The 20,771-nt window shown below is 34.7% G+C and overlaps 1 protein-coding gene across 5 annotated transcripts in view; it reads right to left on the bottom strand.

Moving 5' to 3' along the window:
* AP3B1 (adaptor related protein complex 3 subunit beta 1) overlaps positions 1-20,771 on the bottom strand; it is a 171,193-nt gene that overhangs the window by 48,708 nt on the left and 101,714 nt on the right. For all 5 annotated transcript variants that reach the window (XM_061376830.1, XM_061376831.1, XM_061376832.1 and 2 more), the window contains 7 exons: positions 19,279-19,465; positions 18,181-18,311; positions 15,898-16,009; positions 14,351-14,510; positions 11,474-11,648; positions 4,897-4,969; positions 3,947-4,053 (listed from right to left, as the gene is read on the bottom strand). In XM_061376830.1, the coding sequence (XP_061232814.1) occupies positions 3,947-4,053; positions 4,897-4,969; positions 11,474-11,648; positions 14,351-14,510; positions 15,898-16,009; positions 18,181-18,311; positions 19,279-19,465 (945 nt within the window). The remainder of the gene's footprint in view (positions 1-3,946; positions 4,054-4,896; positions 4,970-11,473; positions 11,649-14,350; positions 14,511-15,897; positions 16,010-18,180; positions 18,312-19,278; positions 19,466-20,771) is intronic.

The following is a 20,771-nucleotide window of genomic DNA, read 5'->3' as shown; positions in this document are numbered from 1 at the left end:
AATTTGAAATCAGATGTATTTATCACCTGGTTTGATAGATCTGCAACTTGACCTTGACTTTTGCCAAAAGCTATTATTTCTGCCTTATGCATCACCACTCTAAAGAAGTTCTTGAAGTGGATCACATTCAAAAGTTCTGTCGAAGACATGAAACAAAACAAGATGATTTACTCTTCACTTTCTGAACAGTTTCTGTGGAACTGCTAGAAGTAGGAAACAATAAAACTATCATTGGTAATAACTACTATCAAGAGAATATAATGGACATGCTGAATAAAACCTCAGTAGTGTAAGGTGGTACCACTTCAACAATTATACCATAATTCCATATGCACAAAATAAATAACACTAAATTGTTGCATCAAATATTTGTATAAATACCTCCTCACTGCAACAGCAGTTTTCTCCTCTTTTGCTTTTACGTGCTTTTACCACAAACTTCTCTTAGTCACCCTTGACTTTTTCCCAAATTATGGTGTACTTGGTGCAGGGGAAACCATTTTTTCCCTCAAAACCTATTCAACTCAGCACACAATTTTTGCCCCATACAACTGCTGCTACCATCAGAGCTCTTATCCAACTGTCAATTCTTTGCACTAACACTGTGAATCATACCAAAGCAGTATTTCCTTTTCACTAATTTTATTTTTAAAAGTATGTGTCATTTTTACTAGTTAATTATCACATGCAGCACACTCAGGGCTCTAAACATTTAGGTGAGTAATTACTTGTACATTTTTACCATCTAAAAAGCTAATGAGAAAAGAACAAGTGGTTTAGTTTTTTTTCTCATCAGCTGTGTGATGGGTAGGAAGAGATGATCACTCCCCTCTTCCACTTCTCTCTGATACCACAGCTCTCCTCTTCCTTCTCTCAGCATTTCTGCTCAAAATATTATTCGTTGCAGTAGGTTATAACCCTCCCAGTCGTTATGTAATTCATGAGTTTTGCTTTCAGTTCCCTCTTCGCCCACTTCATAACCCTTTCGGACAACACCCGTTTTCAGTGTTTTCAGATAACCGTTTTACACTGACAATTGCAGCTTTCTCTCACCTCCTATTTTTCACAGCACTACATCTTTAACTAGCTTTTAAACCTGCAAATGTAAGAACCTAAAACTCAAATGACTCGAAATGCAGAGTTTTCACAGGCACTCAGGTCTGAACTTTCTTGCTTGTGCACCCTGGAAAGCCTATAGAAGCCTCTGGTGACCTCAGCTACCTGGTTTGGTTGAACCACCTGAAGACAGACTACATGCACCAGACAATTTTTTCCTGGAAAAGACTGTAATATGAATGTGTGCATTTATATGAGGGGAACATGTGCTATATGTAAATATGAATCATAAAAAAAATTAGCCACAGGACAAAGCATTAGGTTGCACACTGTAGTTTCTATTCAAGGATATTTAGGTTTTGTAGGTTTAAAGAGACCCATACCATTATTGTAAAACCATTCTTGTATTTTTGCTTTCGATAATGTTCAGCCACTACGAATTTGGAGTTTTAAGTTTTCCAAAATGTGTATCCAATTACAGTCCTGAATGATTTGAATAATAGACTGCCTGACATATTCCAAGATAAGTGGCTGCTACATTTCTTTGATATTAGGGTCATATACTGTACTTACCTATTTTTACTCCATGCTCTCCATTTCCTAGTAATAAATTAATTTCTCACTGTTAGTTTGGCATGTGCCCTACAGTTAAATTCATTTTCTCTCCCACTGAAGGAAGAAAAAGTTTTCTGAAGTATGACAACTATCCTCCTTATTTTTAGAATCAGTCCTCACTGATTAAATTCCAAGTACTATTTTAAGATGGATATTCCCCCATAAAGTCCTAAAAGCTGTTTTTATTTTTTCATTTTATAGAAAATTATCTGATGGTGCTGAACGACATGTGGCAATAGTTATTTATCTACTTGCACATGACTTTTTACACTATACGGATATTATCAGAAAGAATAATAGAAAAAAACCTGTGTTTTTAACCTTAGCATTTAGTATTTGTTGCTTCCTGGTGCATAAAACCGAGGAAAAGACCTCAGGTACATCTACAATTACTATCAATGGCAATGAAAGTTGAGCTTAGATCTGAAAACAAAATACAGCCCAAAACATGTAATACCATCCAGGCAACAACAATTAGTTCTTACGTGATCTGGGCTGTGCGCAGGGCAGGAAGCATGAGGAAATGTTCCAGCTAGTTACATGTTTTACCAGGAGCTCAGCAGTACTGAGACAGGCATTTTGTAGAATCAACCCTTCCATGCAGAACTTGTCCACTGTTTACCCTACACCTTCTAGCTCTTTTTATCTAACACTTCCATTTCATTGCAGCTACCTTCTTAAGAATAGAAAGAAGCAATTAAGCAAATGAATAGTGGAAATCATGAGGAAAACAAACATGGATGTGGGAGAGCAATGTGTTCATACTGTCAAACAGGCAAACAGGGGGTGTTCTCAAGCACCCAACATTACCAATTGCTATCTTTACCTTACCCTCAAAGATGGTAATTCTGAAGTAAAACAAAGACACCATAGTTACTCTTAAACTAACCCTGTGCCAGGAAAACAGATGACTGCCTGTGTTTTGAACTATCAAAGCCATAAAGGATGGCAAAGAAGCAACTGTGGGATTACAATCACAGGAATAACAATCCAGTTGTAGTTAAACAAAGGCTTGCCACCTAATGCTGCATACTGCACTGCAAAGTAACATGGAATAGTATTTCTGCATTTTCAGACCGTGTGACACATGAACCACTATGCACCAGGCAAAGTGAATGCATGTCCGCTGTTACTGTTGTGGTTGAAATTTAAACTGCATCACAATTTTCTTAGATAAGGCTAATACCCAACAAATAATCTTAAAGTCTACCTTTTCAACACCAAATTTAAAAGCCTATAAACGGAAAACTGAATCATCAGCTAAGAACGGAAAACTGAATCATCAGCTAAGACCTTTATTTCTTAAGTCAAATTATTTGTGCAGTTCTTTTATGTAAGACGTATTTAATTTTGAAGAAGTACTGCTCCAAAAGTCAGCACAAAGCACCTTACCACAATTACTAAAGTTGTAGTGTAGGTTCTATATACCAGACTCATGAGAAACAAGACTAGGCTAAAAAATTCCCATGCCACTGGTATTTTTGTTTTGGTCACTCCCATCCACTTTCACAAGGGTAAGTATCCTATGTTATACCACTGCAATTACTTATTAAATTGCAAATTTAAACTGGAAACAGAAAATGACTAAAAAAAAACTAACCAAAAAACAATGCAGTCTATCCTTTCCCCCAACAAAGGAATGCCCTCTACCTCCATGACTTTGCTAACCTTAATTATACCTACAGTTTTGAGATTCCCTAATGGAAAGTGCTACAAAGCAGAAAGCACTAACAGAATGAATCATGACACATACTGATACACCACTGATTGTAAATCTATATCGTTTTTATTTGCACCAAGGGACTATGCTTCGTATACTCATGAAAAATTACTTCCAAGTAGCAAAACATCATAATTGGAGGCATGTATGGTAAACAAACAGGCTGAGGATTAATATGTATGTGATTTTCTTGTTTATTTTGGTAGTGTAGCAACTATTATGACTTGAAAGATTTGTACAGTTTGGGTACTTAATCTGTGAATTAAAGTTTCCCTGAGGAGGAGGAAAAGATTGAAAGAGAAAGTTAGAAATCTTTGAAGACATCCAAACCAGACAAGCAATATTCATACTTTTTTCCACATTTCAAATATAATTATTACAGACCAAAAAAAGCTGTCATACTTGCACATAAAGCAGAATTTCATACGAGATATTTGTAGGTGAAAAAAATTTAAACCCCAATCATTAATGACTGCTTCAAAAGTATGTGAAATGCTTAAATTAAGATCCCCTCACACACTCATCCACACACCCCATTTTTTAAAGGCTACTTACATCAATGATTGATAAACTTGGCAGACTTAATCCCTCTAGGTCTGCTGTTAAACCTGGGGACAAAACAGCTGCTGTAGGAACTGCCACAGGAGTTGTCACAGGACAGACTAGAAATAAGAAGGCAATTGATATTTAACTTTTAAAAAATTAAAATACTTGAAATGACAACATGCTATTTTTATTAAGTGTAAAAAGGTTTTAAGTCTTGATATAATTATTTTATCTTTGTATATGTGTTTCTTAATAGTATATTCTTTTTTCAGACATACAGCACCAACACTCAAACAATGAAAATATAAATAAAACTGATACACAGACATGTTATTTACATTAAAAGTATTTTGCCCTCCTTTCCGATTTTTTCCCTCTATTTCACCCTTCAGCCTAATCCATACTACGCAGCACATTTTCATTTACAAGTTATGTGCGAAGTACACATTAATGCAATTCTAACATGTATTGCACCCACAGAAGCAAACATGAAAGAATGGCACTACAGAGCATAGCCAAAAACCACTGCCAGCTCTACCCTACCCTTCCAAGGTGTATTTTACTCTGCTCTTCAAAACTGTGATTTTTAGCACCTTATTATAGTACCACAATGGTTCATAGGTTGCAGAGATGTTGTGCAAGTAACATCCATTGGCATCTGAGAAAATAAGCTCACTTTAACAAAAAACGAGTCCAAAGATACAACGATTTTTTAAATAAATCTTTTATATCAATATATTCTAAATTTTGAAATCATTTCTCAGGTCCAAACCAAACAAACAGAATCACCTATTGTAATAATTGTGCTTCAAAATAAAATAGTCTAAGCTTTCTTTTTTTTGTCAGGAAGCTGGTACAATATATGAACAGAATCAGTGTCTCACACATTTAAAATTCATTGAATTAACAGAATTGAATTTATGTCATGGGAAAAGTTAGCCTTTCATTAAGATACTTACAATCATCTAAATCTAAAAGAAACACGTCTTGTTTATTTGAAGTTTTTCTATCTTGTACTGGTTTTTCTTCTTTCTGTTAAAATACATGAATATTTAATCCTTTACAGTATCAGCCAAAAAATAACTAAACAAACCCAAACAATTTTAATACTTTCATGAAGCAAAGTGATCTTTTTCTGCTGTAAAAGAAAAATGTATTAATTTTCAGAGCTCAGCATTCAGAGAATTCACCGAGTAAGAAAGATTTCTTCGTACACTTATGCTGTACAAGCCTAAACACCACATCTGACTTACATTTACTCCTCTAAAACCCATTTTTTCACTTAATAATAGTCGTTACGCAAAGAAAACACTTCATTTGAGACTATTAAAACAGAGACAGCCGCTTTTTTTTTTTTTTTTTTTAAGACTTGAGTACTAACCTTTCTGTTTCCATCTGGAAAACAGAAAAAAGTCCATTCAGTAAGAAATCTGTGTTATTGGCTCTTATCTAGGAGTATGGAATCCTGTCTGATCATCTACTGGGATTTTACTTAATTGCTGGAAAATTGACAAAACATTTATTTTTGTCTCCAAAAAAAGTTTCAATTTTAAGCCTTAGGATCAAGTTCTAATAATAATAACAATCAGCAGTACTTTATGTAAAGAGTGGAGGAGTAAGAAGAGTAATCTCAGTGACTTGGCAAATAATATTTCAATAAAATTTGTTTCAATCCAGCTAATAAGCAGTTCAAAACAAATCTAATAAGAGTGAGTATTCATCATGCATACAGAACACATCTAGACAGTGATGATTCAGGACAGAATTTAGCATGTCACAACTCAATATGGGCTCCCACTGTTCATCATTTTCTTCCAATAAACCCATGGCTCAAATAGACAGTAGTCATTTATGTGATCATTACGTATGTCCTTTAGATATTCTGCAAGAAGAATCTTGTGAACAGGAAAGAATGGAAGCCACTACTTAAAAAATCATGTTTAAATCAACATACTTAAATGGTCGTTATTGTTATGAATACTGGGTGTTCTACTGTTGCTTATTTAACTGAAACACAAAACTCTTCTGGACAAAGGAAATTTTACAAAATATATTTAAAATGGTGCTAATATACCTAGTCCAGAATTAGTGAGCAATTCTGCTTCAGAACCTCGAGTTTCATTCTGGTCACAACTACCAGATTTCATTTTTCGCTTTCAGTGTGATCACTGGCAAGTCATTCAGCTTCTTTAGGTTTGGTTGGTTTTGGTTTTTTTTTTTTTTTTTAATAAATCATTGAAATAAGGATGACTAGTATACTTTACAAGCTACATGTTCTAGTTACTCATGTCAATGAAGTGCCAGCAAAAAGATTTCATGACAATTATTTTCATGAATTCCATGTCTTTTTTAGCACCATTTGGTGAATATTTAGCCCTGAATCAGGAGTTAGGATGTTACCTGCAGTGCTTTTACAATACACTATGTATCACCAGTTTTTTGCTAAACTACAAACTCTTAAGACATAAGAACATATTAAAAGAGAACACTGTTAAAGAAAATGCAAATACATTCACTCAATTTCTGAACTCTTTCATTCCTTATCCCCACTTATCCTTAAGACATAGTTCTATCTCCAACCATGATTAAGGTTCGAAGGTTGTTTTAAGCTGGAATTCTATATTCACTAATTATTACAGATGGGATATGGGATTTCTCCAATCCCTTTTACTATACACCCAATTAAAGTCTGCAAAAAGTGGCTCAACCACATGAGAGGCTATAGCACAAACATGAGAATTTTGAATATGCTTCAGTTCTGCAAATGGCAGCAGGACTCAGAGACAAGAAATCCTCTTACTGTTAACCTGTTTACTGAAGACAAATAAGATGGGACATTCTATGTCACAAATAACACCAATAAAATGCTTCAGTTTGTTTTTACCTGTTATTTATTTTGCCATTCTATTGCAGTTACTAAGTTAGCTGTTACAAAGCTTGATACAGAAAATGCATTTCTGATATACTACATAATTCATCTTTAAAAACGGGGAAAAAGTCCTTCAAGAGAATTTATTTGTTATACTTCAAAACAAAATAAAATGCTCCTAAGATAAGGGACAAGGTACAGAATCATTACATCAAGGTAATGCATGTTAAGAAAACATTTCACTTCACACTATCAGAATACTATACTTACATACATTAGTTTACTGTAACAAAAAACAACCAAACAACAAAAAAAAACCCAAAACAACCAAACCAGCCACAAACAAAAAAACCCCACCATCTGGGAAATATGAAATTGCAAGCTAACTAAATCAAGATAAAGCCAACATTAAGTATGACCACACCTTATTTTCTACTTCAGTCAAGTGTGTCAAGCTTAAATAAATACTCAGCTACTTATATGTGTACATATGCTACACTCACACATAAACATATAAATATTTTCATATTTATATGTGTATTTCTAAATATATGGGTGTATATATATTGTGTTCAATTCTGTACAAAACACCAAAGAAATCTATTTACAGGAGTCTTGCCTATTACAAACAGGATTATTTTTAATTCACTTTTTCCAAGAAAAGAAAATTGACTGGCTTTCTAGGAATAATGAGTAGCCAATGACTGCAACAAACACTACCAACAGATATTTCTATTGAATGAAAAAGGCTCTGCATTCTAAATCAAGGCAATAAAAAGACTCTGACGTGTCTGGCATTTCTTTGGAATATATTTTTCATCTTTTTTTCTTAAAACTAAGTCTACAGTATAACCCAAACAGTTTCCTACCATAAGAGCCCACTATGGGAAAAGCAGAATACTAAACAAAGAAGTTAAGCTATATTCCATCAAACATTTCTCCATTTGCAATTCATCTTGGTAATAGAGATAGAACCTGGTAAATGCATATACAACTTGAAGCAGGAGATTTCTCTTGCTCAATGCATAATTCATGTACTCCGCCTGCAAAGTGTGTAAAATGAGAATTTCACACCGCAGCATGAGCCATGGAGCTGCAGAGAAAAGGCAGATGAAATCATATTTTGCTGTGCAATTTTATTTCTTATCCTCCCAATATTTATACAAAACCATCACTGACAATCCAAATGCATTGACAGATCACCCACTGTTTCCATTGTGTTAGCACTTGAAAAGAGATCAGGCAGAAAGATAGACAATTTGTTTTTGTATATTTTTTAAATAGTGGATCAGGTTTTTAACAGCTGAGTGACTGTATTATACCTATATAAGGAGGTCAATAGTAGCTGATTTTAAAATCTCACTGTAGAGACACCTACTTATACATGCATCATCTGCAAATCCGCATTCTAGCTCTACAGTATTTATGCTTACGGTATAATATGTATCTGAACACCTCAAACTATCCATATTTCAAAATAATATAGAACACTGCAGTACAAGAGAGTGACTTTTCTATTCACTGCAGTTCAATTACAGTGAGCACAACAGCTTTTACAAAATGATTCTTTAAGGAATAATATATGCAGAAAAAAAAACCCTGAAGTTTTTGTAACCAATTTTAATGATAATAAAGGCATGGATGTATGCACAAATTAAGCTCCCATGTGAGTGTAATCGAACCTTTTTAATGATGAAAATTCTGTTGAAAATGGCAATGGCACCCAACAAAACACATCCACATATATGTAGCATACATCATGTGTGGCAAACTGAGAAACAATACAAACAGAGCCTACTAACTACTCCTCTCATCAATATGTAATTCAGAAAATAATTTGTTTTATTTACAAAGAAAGGAAATCCTAATGAAACATCTCCCCATGTATACTGACAGAATTAAGAACACCCTGTAGCAGAATAATAGAAGTAAGCAATAGCTTTTCCAATAAAAATCTACCAGAATGAAATCATGTGTTTCTGAGAGCCTGGCTGAAACCATCTGCTTCCTGGGTAGCCTGAAAGGAAGTCAGTTAAGAAACAGAAAAGTTCCAAGATTTTCCTGTAAATAAAATAAAAAAGGTGGTTCTTGTAAAATGTACCTCAAAATAAGGGCTCATAACAAAACTGAAAAAGAAATGTACCTCAAAACAAGACCCCACTGTATTCAGCTCTGGTGCCCTCCACATAGGAGGGACATAGGCCAGCTTGAGCAAGCCCATAGGCGGGACACAAAGATGGTAACAGAGCTAGAGCACCTCTCCTATGAAGACAGGCTGAGAGAGTTGGGCTTGTCCAGCCCAGAGAAAAGAAGGTTCTAGGGACACTTCAGGGCAGCTTCCAGTACCTAAGAGGGCCTACAAGAAATCTGGAAGGACTTTTTACAAATGAATGTAGTGACAGGACAAGGGGGAATGGCTTTAAAGTGAAACAGGAGAGAGTTACATAGACATTAGCAAGAAATTCTTTACTATGAGGGTGGTGAGGTACTGGAACAGGCTGCCCAGAGAAGTCGTTGCTGCCCCATCCCTGGAATTGTTCAAGGCCAGGTTGGATGTGGCTTTAAGCAATTTGGTCTAGTAGAGAGTGACCCTACCCAAGGTCTCTTCCAACCCAAACCATTCAATGATTCTGTGATCTTTAATGCTCTTCATAGTTCATTATCAATTGCTTCTTAATCAAGTAAGCTTTCAGGACTACTGTAGCATTCTTTCTCTTCTCTTAAAATCCAAGGGCTTGACAATTTTCCATAGACATCAACAACACAATCCTAAGCTTCTTGGACATTCATATTATTCAGTGTGTTTGACTTCACGCATTTTTGACTGCTGTTTTAAAATACAAGAAGTTTCTTTATGCTAGTAGTCCTCAAATATCGTGTGAAAGAACAAGACAGGTTTAGGTAACTGTAGAGAAAGCATGGACAATGGCGCTGACACCCTGAGAAAAATGGACAATGCAGCAGAGAGCAGACATTACTCTCTGAACATGGTGTTGCTTTGGCTGCTCAAAACTAAGCATGTCAGAGGACCAATTAGTTTCTGGTGAAAAAAAGACTGTGCTAATATGAGAAGCTGCTAAATGTTAGAATTAATTAACATCCCATCTAGTGACAAAGGGGTTTACTCCGAGAAGATTTAGGTTGTATTTCTTGTGTGACTATTTTTTAGCAAGATTCAGTTTGCCTACTCTACTAGACAAAACTCTGTCATAGATGCATTATCCAGTGTGGTATTTGGGAAGGAAACAATGACCAAAATGTAGAAACACACCTCCACTTCTCAGATGCTACAGTCTCACTTCATCTTTTGTTCACATGATAAAGAAGGGAATAGATTAAAAATTAAGGTTACAACACAGAGCTCCTACACAGAGCTATAAAGTTAAAAAACAAAGACCATGGACAACACAAGTTCAAGATTTAGAGAAACAGAGAACCTTATCTCCTCAATTAAAATAAATGCACACTGAAACAGCTTAATAAAGTTACAGCCTTCCCTCTTAACTTTTCAAGACACACCTGTCCACTAGCTTCTACAACTGCATCAAATGCAACAAAGAATGATTGTTTTGATTATTCATCATTCTATACGGTAATCCTGAGTGAAATGTCTTGGCTTAATCCAAAATCAGAGTATTAATTTTCAAAGCCACATATTGGTATTAAAATGGAAACTTTTGAGCTACAGCTCTACCCTTTTTTTCTTTTTTTTTTAATAAAATATACAGAAATAAATGCACAAGAAATATTTGATAACAAAAAAGTAAGTTTCAGAAATTCTTTTACTCTTCTACCTTATAGATTAAGCATAAATTTCCCCAATTAATTATTTTTTAGATGAAAGGTAGAGACACAGAAACGAATTCATGCTATAAGCTTTAGCTTCATAATGGTAGCTTGAATACAGTGAGATTTTAACCTCCTTTTCTTTACTAAGGTAAGGAATTAAATCTAAATTGACACATGAATGGCTCTGTGGAACATTTTTGCTTCTTCAAACATTTCCAAATCCAGTTTAGAAAAGATACATTTGGAAGTTTTCTACTTCATCAATGTTGTAAGAAAGATAATATAATTTGAAGTAACGCAACAAGTTTTAAGCTTTATTCCTATCAGAGACAACAAACAATAAAAAGTTAATTACTCTTAAGAATATTCATTCTACAATTCATGTAAACACCTCAAGTACAGATGCATTAACAGGAAATTTTAAAAGCAGCTAGTGGTTTTACTACAATGTCTTCAAACTCTCAAGAAACAATATACTAACATTTGTTTCTTGGTTTTGCTCACTGTCAGATACAGGTCCTCCCGTAATCATAGTTCAAGATAATAATCATCCCAAATCAGGATATTACTTTTGCAAACTACCCTGCTTTCATAAAAAAATAATCATGTTCTATTATTCTTCATGTATCTGAAGTAAAAATAGAACAGAATTAAAACTGAAATACGCTTTTCATTTTAAAATATTCTTATTTGATTTACCTATCAAACTACTTTGAGATTGGTCTTTCTATGAAAGGTCGAAATTTTTTTTCAGACATTCTGGGTTTTTAGATAGCCATAAAACCACTATCTCCATTCCTGCAGAAAGAAACACATACGGATGGTTAGATGCATCTTCCCATTATTTTATAGGGCATTTAAAAAACGCCTTATTTTACCTTACAAGCAGTAGTACTTCTAGATTTTCCAGACTCAGAGTCACTTTTAGAATCTGATTCTGACTTGGAGTCTGAAGAACTTTCTTCTGATGAACCAGATTCCGTAACAGAGGAACTGGATGTGCTTAACTTTTTGGAGATCCCCTTTGCTTTCTTTTCAGTGTCCTCTGAATCACTACATATTAAGAAAACACAACTTAAGAGACATGTAAAACCACCAAAGTAAGCTGCTTACACAAGATACTATGTTAACATTTCAAAGTTTTTTTAAATAGAATTTTAAATCAGTATTTGTTTATGATAAAAAAGCTCAGCTGTTACACAATAAATCATCACATATAACCTAACCAACGAAAGAGCCAAACAAAAATGTGAACATATTAAATATTAAAATTATTTGCATGAATAGTGCTTGTGACTTTTCAGAAAGAAGTGCAGACACCCTTTTATATAAACAAACTTTCAGTCTATTCCACCTATGATTAACAGAATCTTGAAGGGTTATGTTTTTGCAAAGTAATGTTGCATAAAAAAAATAAAATCAATGCACTGAATTTATTTCTTCATTAATTCTTCTAAATCAAACACCCTCGAAATAAGGCCTGTAGTGTCTACAAATATTTCAACCCATTAAAGGGTTTATACAGAAGAGCTATTACATTCTGAAACCTCTGGTCATATGGAGTACCTTACAGCTAATGGACTTCAGACACACTATTCTTCCCACAGTAAAGTTCTGTTCACCCTGGCAATATTGGATTATGTTTCTCTGCACTAACAGCTACTGAGTATTATTAAACTCTGCCTTCTTTGCTTCTAATAACACTATAATTGCCAATTATAGATCACCATTTTGTCTCGGGGTGGGGGAAGCTACCACCTGGAATTATCGCAATAAATGAAAATTGTTCTCTAATAATTATCATGAAGCAGGTAAATTAGTGTTACATATAGAAAAAACCCCCTCTGTTCTTGGCCCTGCAGGCAACCATTTTATACTTCCAAATCAGGTGTTTCATATACCACCTGATTCAGCTACTGCCCCAAGACAATAAATTGGTTACTAAAGTGCTTGAAGGGTAACAAGGTCAACATTAATTAAACAAATCCAGACCACTCAACTATTAAGAGTCCCTTTGGACTCAAATTAAGTTGTTACACATTTCTCAGCTTTAGAAGCAGTAGAAAAGAATGTACTATGCTGCATTACTGTTTGAGATAGCAGTGTTTTAGAAGGGGAAAAGAGGAGAACTCAGAACATGACAGGAAGGAAACTAGTTAGGGCAATGCCTTCCTTCTCTCAAGAGCTATCCAGGATTGAATTGCCTAAATAATGTTTAATCAAAATTATTAAAAATCAGTATTAACATTTAAGCCATACTAATATTGCCTACTTATGCAACTGAAGTTGAAATCAACCCTGCAAATTTTAGTGAAAAGCATTATATTTGGAAAATAAGAAACTTGAAGCTGTCAAAGTGAAAACTGAAAGAATACACACTTCACAAAAAATAATCCAGTGTACCAGACGTGATTATTAAAATCATGGTGAAAAAAAGGTACTATTAAAATCAAAATTACATTTAAATTTGACAACTTTTAAAAATTTGGTTGAGCTCAATGAACTAAATATAAAAATTCACTAGCAAACACCATCTAAATTCTCTTATTCATGATGTATAACACAGGTACTGACAAAATTATCTACATTTCCTTCATTGCCACTGATAAGAAACTGTAGTTGCATCAACAAAGAAGTTATGGTGAACACATTATATAAATGCAGGAAGTTGGTTTTCAATAATTCCTCTTCAGCTTATTTTTAAGACTAGATGTGAAGACTAAAAATGTTACTTTATTATACATCAGCAACTTTTGATGGGTAATCATTGCTTACCTTACTGCTTAAAATTTCAGATGTTATTCTAATAAAAAGAATTTACTGGTAACTAGATCTTTAACTTTGCAATGATGAAAAGCCTGTATTAATTTAACCTACAGATTTCATTTGTTCTGAACAGGAAAAACAATATAAATCACTTTTAAAATCATTAAATCCTGACTTAAATTAATAAAGTCATAATTAGGGCATTATGCTGTGTTTGTTATGGAAGTGGCAAGGCGAGCTGCTTTAATTACTGTCTGTAATAAAAGGAGCAGAGTGTGTACTTCGCCCCAATCAGCGCTGTCAGCCACGACTGAGCTGAGCTGCAAACTCATCAAGTGAGCTGGCAGCAGACTACAGAGTAAAGGGTGATCATGTCTGCAGAGGCCACTTGCTGACAGCAGTGGAAGAAACATATTCACACAATCCAAGGTATTAGCCCCAATTACTTGAAATTTTAATGATACTTTAATACATGATAATATTGTTGATAATGGCCAATCCCAAAAAAGCGCTAGCACTTAAATATCATGACCGTTTCCCTTCACAGCCCTTGATTCTAATATTTGGATCATAATCTTTTTAATATAACATTATTTAGAAAAAATCAATTGTCTTAGTTATATAATGGCAAAGTGTTGAAGGACTTAATTTTAGCTCTCAGCAGAATTGCTGCAAAAGGTCATTATGTATTTTACACAACTGTTTGATCACTTATTCAGCCTCCCAAGGTTACATCAATTTTTAAAAAGCCACCCAAGATTTTACTGAATTCAGAAATTAATTCCAAACTAAGAGTAGTCTGATTAATATTGAAATATAAACCCTGTTCATACACTGAATATTAGTGACATACACTAAAACAGGAGACATCACTTCTTGGCCTTTACACCCCCAAAAAGCCTAATTAACTGCTTAGCAGACTGTTTATAGGAAGCATGGTTAACAGCTAGCATCACAAAAAAATTAAAACCATAAAGATGTATACCTACCTTTCATTAGCAGCTCTAGATGTTTTCTTTGCACTACTTTCTTTGCTGCCTGATTCACTGTCACTTGATTCTTCACTGGAAGAGGAACTCTCACCACTCTCATTGCTGCTGCTTTCCACCTTATCATCTTCTTCCTCACTTTCACTGCCAGTCTCACTCTCTGAAATAAAACTAACTCTTACATTTTTTTTTTCTTAATATCTTACCTAGTATGTATTTAGGAATCCAAGTTTGTTTTAAATAAAACAATGTTTTAGGATTTTACAATCCAATTGAAAGCTTTAGCATTCTTTCCTCTGTGTCAACAGCAGGTAGAACAATAACTTTCTCCTGATGTTTACAAAATTTTGTTGGTTAAAACCCTGTCCTCTTCAGCCTATATACTTTAGCAAATTAGAAAGCCAAATAATAAACTAATTGCATGTGGCTCTTCAAAATTACATAACCCTTCCAGAATTCAGAGATTACCTCAGATTCTCTAATCTATACATTCACTTCAGTGCAAGATTATCTTTTCAACCAACTGCCTAATTAGATAAGCGGTTCTTGAATACTGATAATGATGACTGAATCACTGATTCATCAATCATATAGTTACCAAATATTCAAATACCTAAAGCGACTATATTCCTATCTTGCTTCAGAGATCATTAATTTCAGTGATACAATTCTTAAGCACTTCTGCATACTCTGTTTAGAAATGAGAGGTGCCCTTCTTCCATTCAGTTAAATGGAGTAATTCTTTAAAGTCTCTAATGTTAAACATTTTGTGTGACTCAAATCTGGACCTGGGAGAATGATGTTCTTCATTACATCTGAACTATATTACACCTACTGAAATGGCTGTCTTGGGGAACTGCCTGCCCGGCATTAAGGTATGTGGAGACTGGTCAAAGATACCTTTGCTTACTGAACTTAAGCAGCAGCTGTCAGTTATTTTTCTCCATCATCACTCCCGTTATAATACATAGAAAACATCATGTCAAACTTGAGAGCAATACTATAACACATTTACTGAATAAACCCCATGAAAGACTACAGAGTTAAAGAAGTTTGGCCATTCATTTAACAGAGCAGCACATGATATCCAAACAGTACTTCACCCATGATGAAATCCAAAAACCACCCAAGACTTACAGTTCCCAACAAACAAGCATATGGGCATTTTTCCCACAAAAAGTTAGGTGCCTTTAGTTTTACTTGGAGTTACAAACTTGCATCACTCTTACTAGACTCAATGCAGGATGAAAATAGCATGCCAGATTTTTTATCTGGGAAACAAAGCACAGTCTAATTCATTCAATAAACACATGAGACCTATCTGTATTAGTTATTGCTAATTTTGCAGTACTGCTAATACATCACTGTATTCACTGTAGCTGTGTCTACACTCATTTACAGTAAACTTTTGCCTCTGATTTCCTTATTTTATATACAGCTCTGGGGTTTTTTTTTTCACAACTTTTTCAATTTTTTTAAGCAGAGGTCCATTCTGAAGATATGGTTCTTCAGGCAGCAGAGATGCAAGTTGCTTTCCAAATACCTACCTGATGAATTGGTACCAGCAGACTCATCTTCCTCTTCTTCTGATTCAGAGTAAAACTTTTCAGTAGGTTTCTCTTTCTTTGGTTTACCCAGAATTTCAGTCCATTCCTTTGCCTGTAAATACATTTCAATGTAAGTTTTCTTTTACCACCAGCAATGCAAAAAAGATACACATAGCAAAGAAAAACACTTGTAGTAAAAGTATTCAGCAGTTCCTAAATAAATCCTGTAAACAAATGAAGAGGAACTATTAAACTTCTCTTACTTTACAGAAACAGGAGAACCATAAGTTTTGTATGTACCTATAAAATGTGGGATATGTCTATTAGAGAATCTAGAAAAAGATTTACTAAGGCAGATTAAAAGCCTCAGTAATCATATATAAATTTTTATGCCAAAAGTACCTAAGTCTGAGAGTTTTATCTCTAGATCCAGCTAAGTTTAGCCTATCACTAGAATGAAGGGTAAATATGGCTAATCACCACCTTTATAATCCCAAATTTTAAGGGGAAAACAGAAGTTGACCCAGCAAGCAGCAGAAGTTCCAGCAGCCACAGAGGAATTGTATTTAATTTTCTTTGCAATTCTCCAAATAAAAGTAACTCTTACCACCAAGAGAATACCAGAATGCGTCAAAACTTTGGCCATACTGTTTTTTCTTTCTGTATGCCCCTGTACTACTAGAGAAGCAAAACAAACTCAGGCTAGCAAAAATTATCTGAACAAATAGGCAGAAAACCATATATGGTGTGATACAGGTTTGCTACAGTGACTGCTGCGATCTGGAGTAAGACGAACTTTTGAAAGAACAGTGACCTGCAATGGTGTATGGCTCTAGAGACACACTGGCTTCCTCTCCAAGACCAAAAGCTGCTAATGCTTTGTGATGCTTCACCCAGCAACTGGTATTTTAAAAGGCCAATATTCTTTTGGATGTAAATGACAGTTTAACTCAAGCTTCACTCACATACATTGTGGAGGCATGCAGTAAAATTAATGACAATGAATAGACTCTCCAAACAAAATACCTGGGGTGGAGGAAAAAAAAAAAAAAACAAACAAAAAAGGAAAGTATTTTCATGTTTGATTTGAGATTAAATGACTTGAGGGAGATGTTTTCTATTATTTTGTACATAGATGTTACTCGATTTGATCAATTTCCTGCAATTTTTTTTTTTTTGGAGGGGGGACAAAGGCATCTTTACATGTTCTTTTGTGCCAACCTATCATTTATAATTCTCCATTTGAGCTGAGTGCCTTCAGATTCTTCCCATAAAAGCTTTCAGATGTTTGTACAAAAATACCACTTTTCCTGAAATGTATATAAGAAGGCAGACAAATAACATTAAAGTACAAAGGAGAAATGCTTGTTCTACCACATTTCTGTGGTTTCTGCAAGTTATACCTGCTTTTTACAAACTTCTCTACATACTATGCCTAACATCTCATTTGCAAATTAATTCATGTGCGATTTACTGTAGAAGTTGGTTCATGACAAGGACCAATTGCTTTTCTGGGTATACCTATTATAGTGACATACCTCTGGAATCACACTATATTCCAATACATTTACATTTCTGTTACTGTTTAATAGCTTTCACTGACATTCAGTAGGATGGTGGAACCTGATGCATAAATCACAGCTTTGGTACCACAACATAACTTTGCCTCAGAGTTTACAGTCCAGTAACAAAAAGCTACTGACCGTAGACTAGCCACGTAATATCAACAAATAACTTGAGTGCACTAAAAGGTGACATTTTTCTATTATAAACTTTCCTAATTACCTCCAGATGATGTGAAACGTAAACACTGGTCTCTTCCAAACTTTAAATTTCCAAACATAGTTTCTTTCCCTGCTGCTGCCTTTTGTTTATATTACCTTTTTTCTTTTCTGTTTAGGCTTGGATATGTACACAAACAAGTACTCATCTCCTACTTTGGTAGGAGTTACAGTCATTATTAACAACATCTAACAAACTACAGCACAGCAGTCAGAGATACAAAGAACAGAGGTATGAAATCAGAAGTGAGATGGAGGGGGAAAAAAGCCCATTTAATCCACAAGCAAAGTAGAAGTGGCCTACAGTTGATCCACTTCTCCCATTGTAAAGAGCAAGAACTGTGCCTGTTTCCAAGGTAAAATAAGCAATACAAATATGCCTGTGCATCAAAGTTTTTCTGTATAGCATACAGACAGGATTTAAATACTTGTATTTTAGGCTAATACTCTATAATGAGTGCCTTCTAGCAAAGTGAAGTTACTTCTAATGATGCTGACGTACCGACTCGACTATTTCAACGTTTCGGACGGAAGGGTCAGGCGCCACCTCTGGCCAGTCAGACAGCTCCAGGTAGCCAGTGGCATGGCTGTTCAGTGTGTGAGACAAAGTGCCAAGCTGGAAATGATCCCTACCTATTAACAAAAAAAAAAAAAAAAACGGGGGGGGGAGACACAAACACCATGAGCTCTACCACAAAGAGCAACCTTAATCAGGGCTAAAGGTAATTGCCATTGTATTACCTCAAATGTCATGAAATAAATATAAACTAGGAAGCTCTTCATAGGTCAAAAAACTGATTTCAGTCCATAGATTACAATAATCTCTCCCATAATGGTCAATAAAAAAGCTAATCAGTCAGTGTGTTTAGAGGTGTTGCTCTGAAATGTAGCTTCTCTAAAAATTACTTTACTGTGAATATTAAGAATGACAGCACAGTTAAACAATCCATATACATGTCTTGGCACAAACACATCCAGAATTTTAATAGTTTTTCTTCAGAATGGAGCTCCTCTTAGAGCTTCAAAAGTGGGACTAAGTAAATATGAAAATTTAAATTGCAAACTGTCACAATAACAGAGTGTTTTTAATTAAGATAACCTGATAACCTTTTAATCTGAGATGACAGACGATGGTTCTTACTTGTGAAAAGACAGGGAAAATGCACAGGGAAAATTATGACTTTGAAGAAAAACAACAAAAACCTAATCTATTGAGATTCACTTTATTTCAGATTCACAAAACATTTGCAATATTCACATTAACAATCTTCTACTAAAGTGCAGGTAAAAGACTAGGGCTATTTTCCTAAATTGAGGAATCACTTTCCTCAAAAGAAACACCTTATGCTATTTAAATCAAATTTAAAATCCACAAGAGCACAAATGGATCAGTTTGTCAGGGTTTTGTCATCAGAGAAACGCACTGTGTTTGTGCCATGTAAACCGTGCTTGCAGAGAGCAACTAAGCAGAGGGAGTACACTTGCATATTAATAATTTGTATTTCCTAAGTAACACAAATTGTAATCATATTCGAAATAGGACATGCTGCCACATTCCTTTACACAATGAACATTTACCAAATGATTTTGGCACTTGTACCTTTAAAAGGAGACTCAAGCAATGGGGCAGGTTTCTGTGCCAGAAATATTTTTTTGGCATATTTGCTTAAAGCTCCACTCTTCTCATTCGGAACGATGAGCTGCCTAATAAATCTTGTACGGTCTCTGATGTCGTAGCTTTGATCATACTTGCCGAGATTTAATACGTACTGGGTAAGCAATTTTGTCTGTGGAAAAAAACAGGACAAGAACAGAATACAAGTTATTTATGATTATTGATAACTCTGGATAAACATATTTAAAGAGGTAATAAAAATGAATGGTTATGTCAAACAAATGTTGTTCCACAGGGAATATGCATTTCTAAAGCTGCAAATGGAATTCTGCAGCCAAAGCACATGTCCTCTTCTGTATTGGGGAGGTGAATGCTGAGTACTGAGAAGCAGCCATGTGCTAGATTATTAAACTGCTGAAGTGGAAAGAAAGGCATCATTAAAAAAATAATCATATATGGCAAACCCGCTGAAGGGTCTACGTGAGGATAATGAATGTGGAAATACAACTAAAAACATGGCACTCAAAACTTAATCGGAAAAATATGCAGGACATCAAAACATCAGAGGGTATTAGGGGGCTGGCAAACTGCTTCTGCTGAGGTGTGTTTTATGAAGAGATACTGTCCCTGGCATAAGCAGTGTCTGCACTCTGACTGCACTCAGTTACTTTATCCTGAATTATGACCCATTAAAGCAGACACATGAATCACTGAACTGGATTACTGCAAATTATTTGCAGTGCATTTAGCTGTTACTTTTTCATAAAAGCAAGCTGCTGATGCCCTCTAAAAACCAGGATAAAAGACTTCTTCTATTTTTTTCCTTGAAGCTTAAAGCCTCCAGCAATATCGGTCATTTATTTATTTATGTAAGAGAGCAATTTATATTATCACAGCTTTTTACAGCATAATAGGATTTCCTAATTTGATGTCTGAGAAAATTAACATGTATTAAATAATTTAAATAATTCAGTTAAATTTTTAAAACTGAAAGAAAAAAAAAGGGGGGGGGGAAAGGAGTATAAAAACATCAGGGAGACTTTCCCAGCATCTTAGCAATAACGTAGCATAACAATGGTGCTGGAATGGACTTGTAACCATTATATACCTTAGAAAGAGGTATGCCACTTTATAGACAAGCAAACCAGAAAAGGAACAAAAATAATACACCATTATAAGGAAGTAAATTGTTAATATTTCAGCTAAGAAGGCTCCATATCTGCAAGAGCCTCCTTGCAAGCATCATATATAGTACAAAGAGCAAGAAAACACTTTTTTTCCCCTTGCCTTACAGCAGTGCAACCAAACAAGTAACAGAGCTTTTCTACATGGAGATAGCTAACAGAATTATTCTAATAATTAATTTTAATTAAAAACAACCCCCCCCAACAAATACACATCAGTTTTTCCAACAAAGAAATATCCATAAAAAGCTGAAAATTATTTCAGTAAGTACATTATTTTGGTGAAATATGACA

This window comes from Neopsephotus bourkii, unplaced genomic scaffold, assembly GCF_033783945.1.
Source record: "Neopsephotus bourkii isolate Nb327-2 ecotype Australia unplaced genomic scaffold, CSIRO-AGI_Nbou_v1 NB_1740, whole genome shotgun sequence".
Taxonomy (NCBI): Eukaryota; Metazoa; Chordata; class Aves; order Psittaciformes; family Psittacidae; genus Neopsephotus; species Neopsephotus bourkii.
Note: the sequence above shows the minus strand (reverse complement) of the source record. Positions and strands in the feature narration are given on the sequence as shown.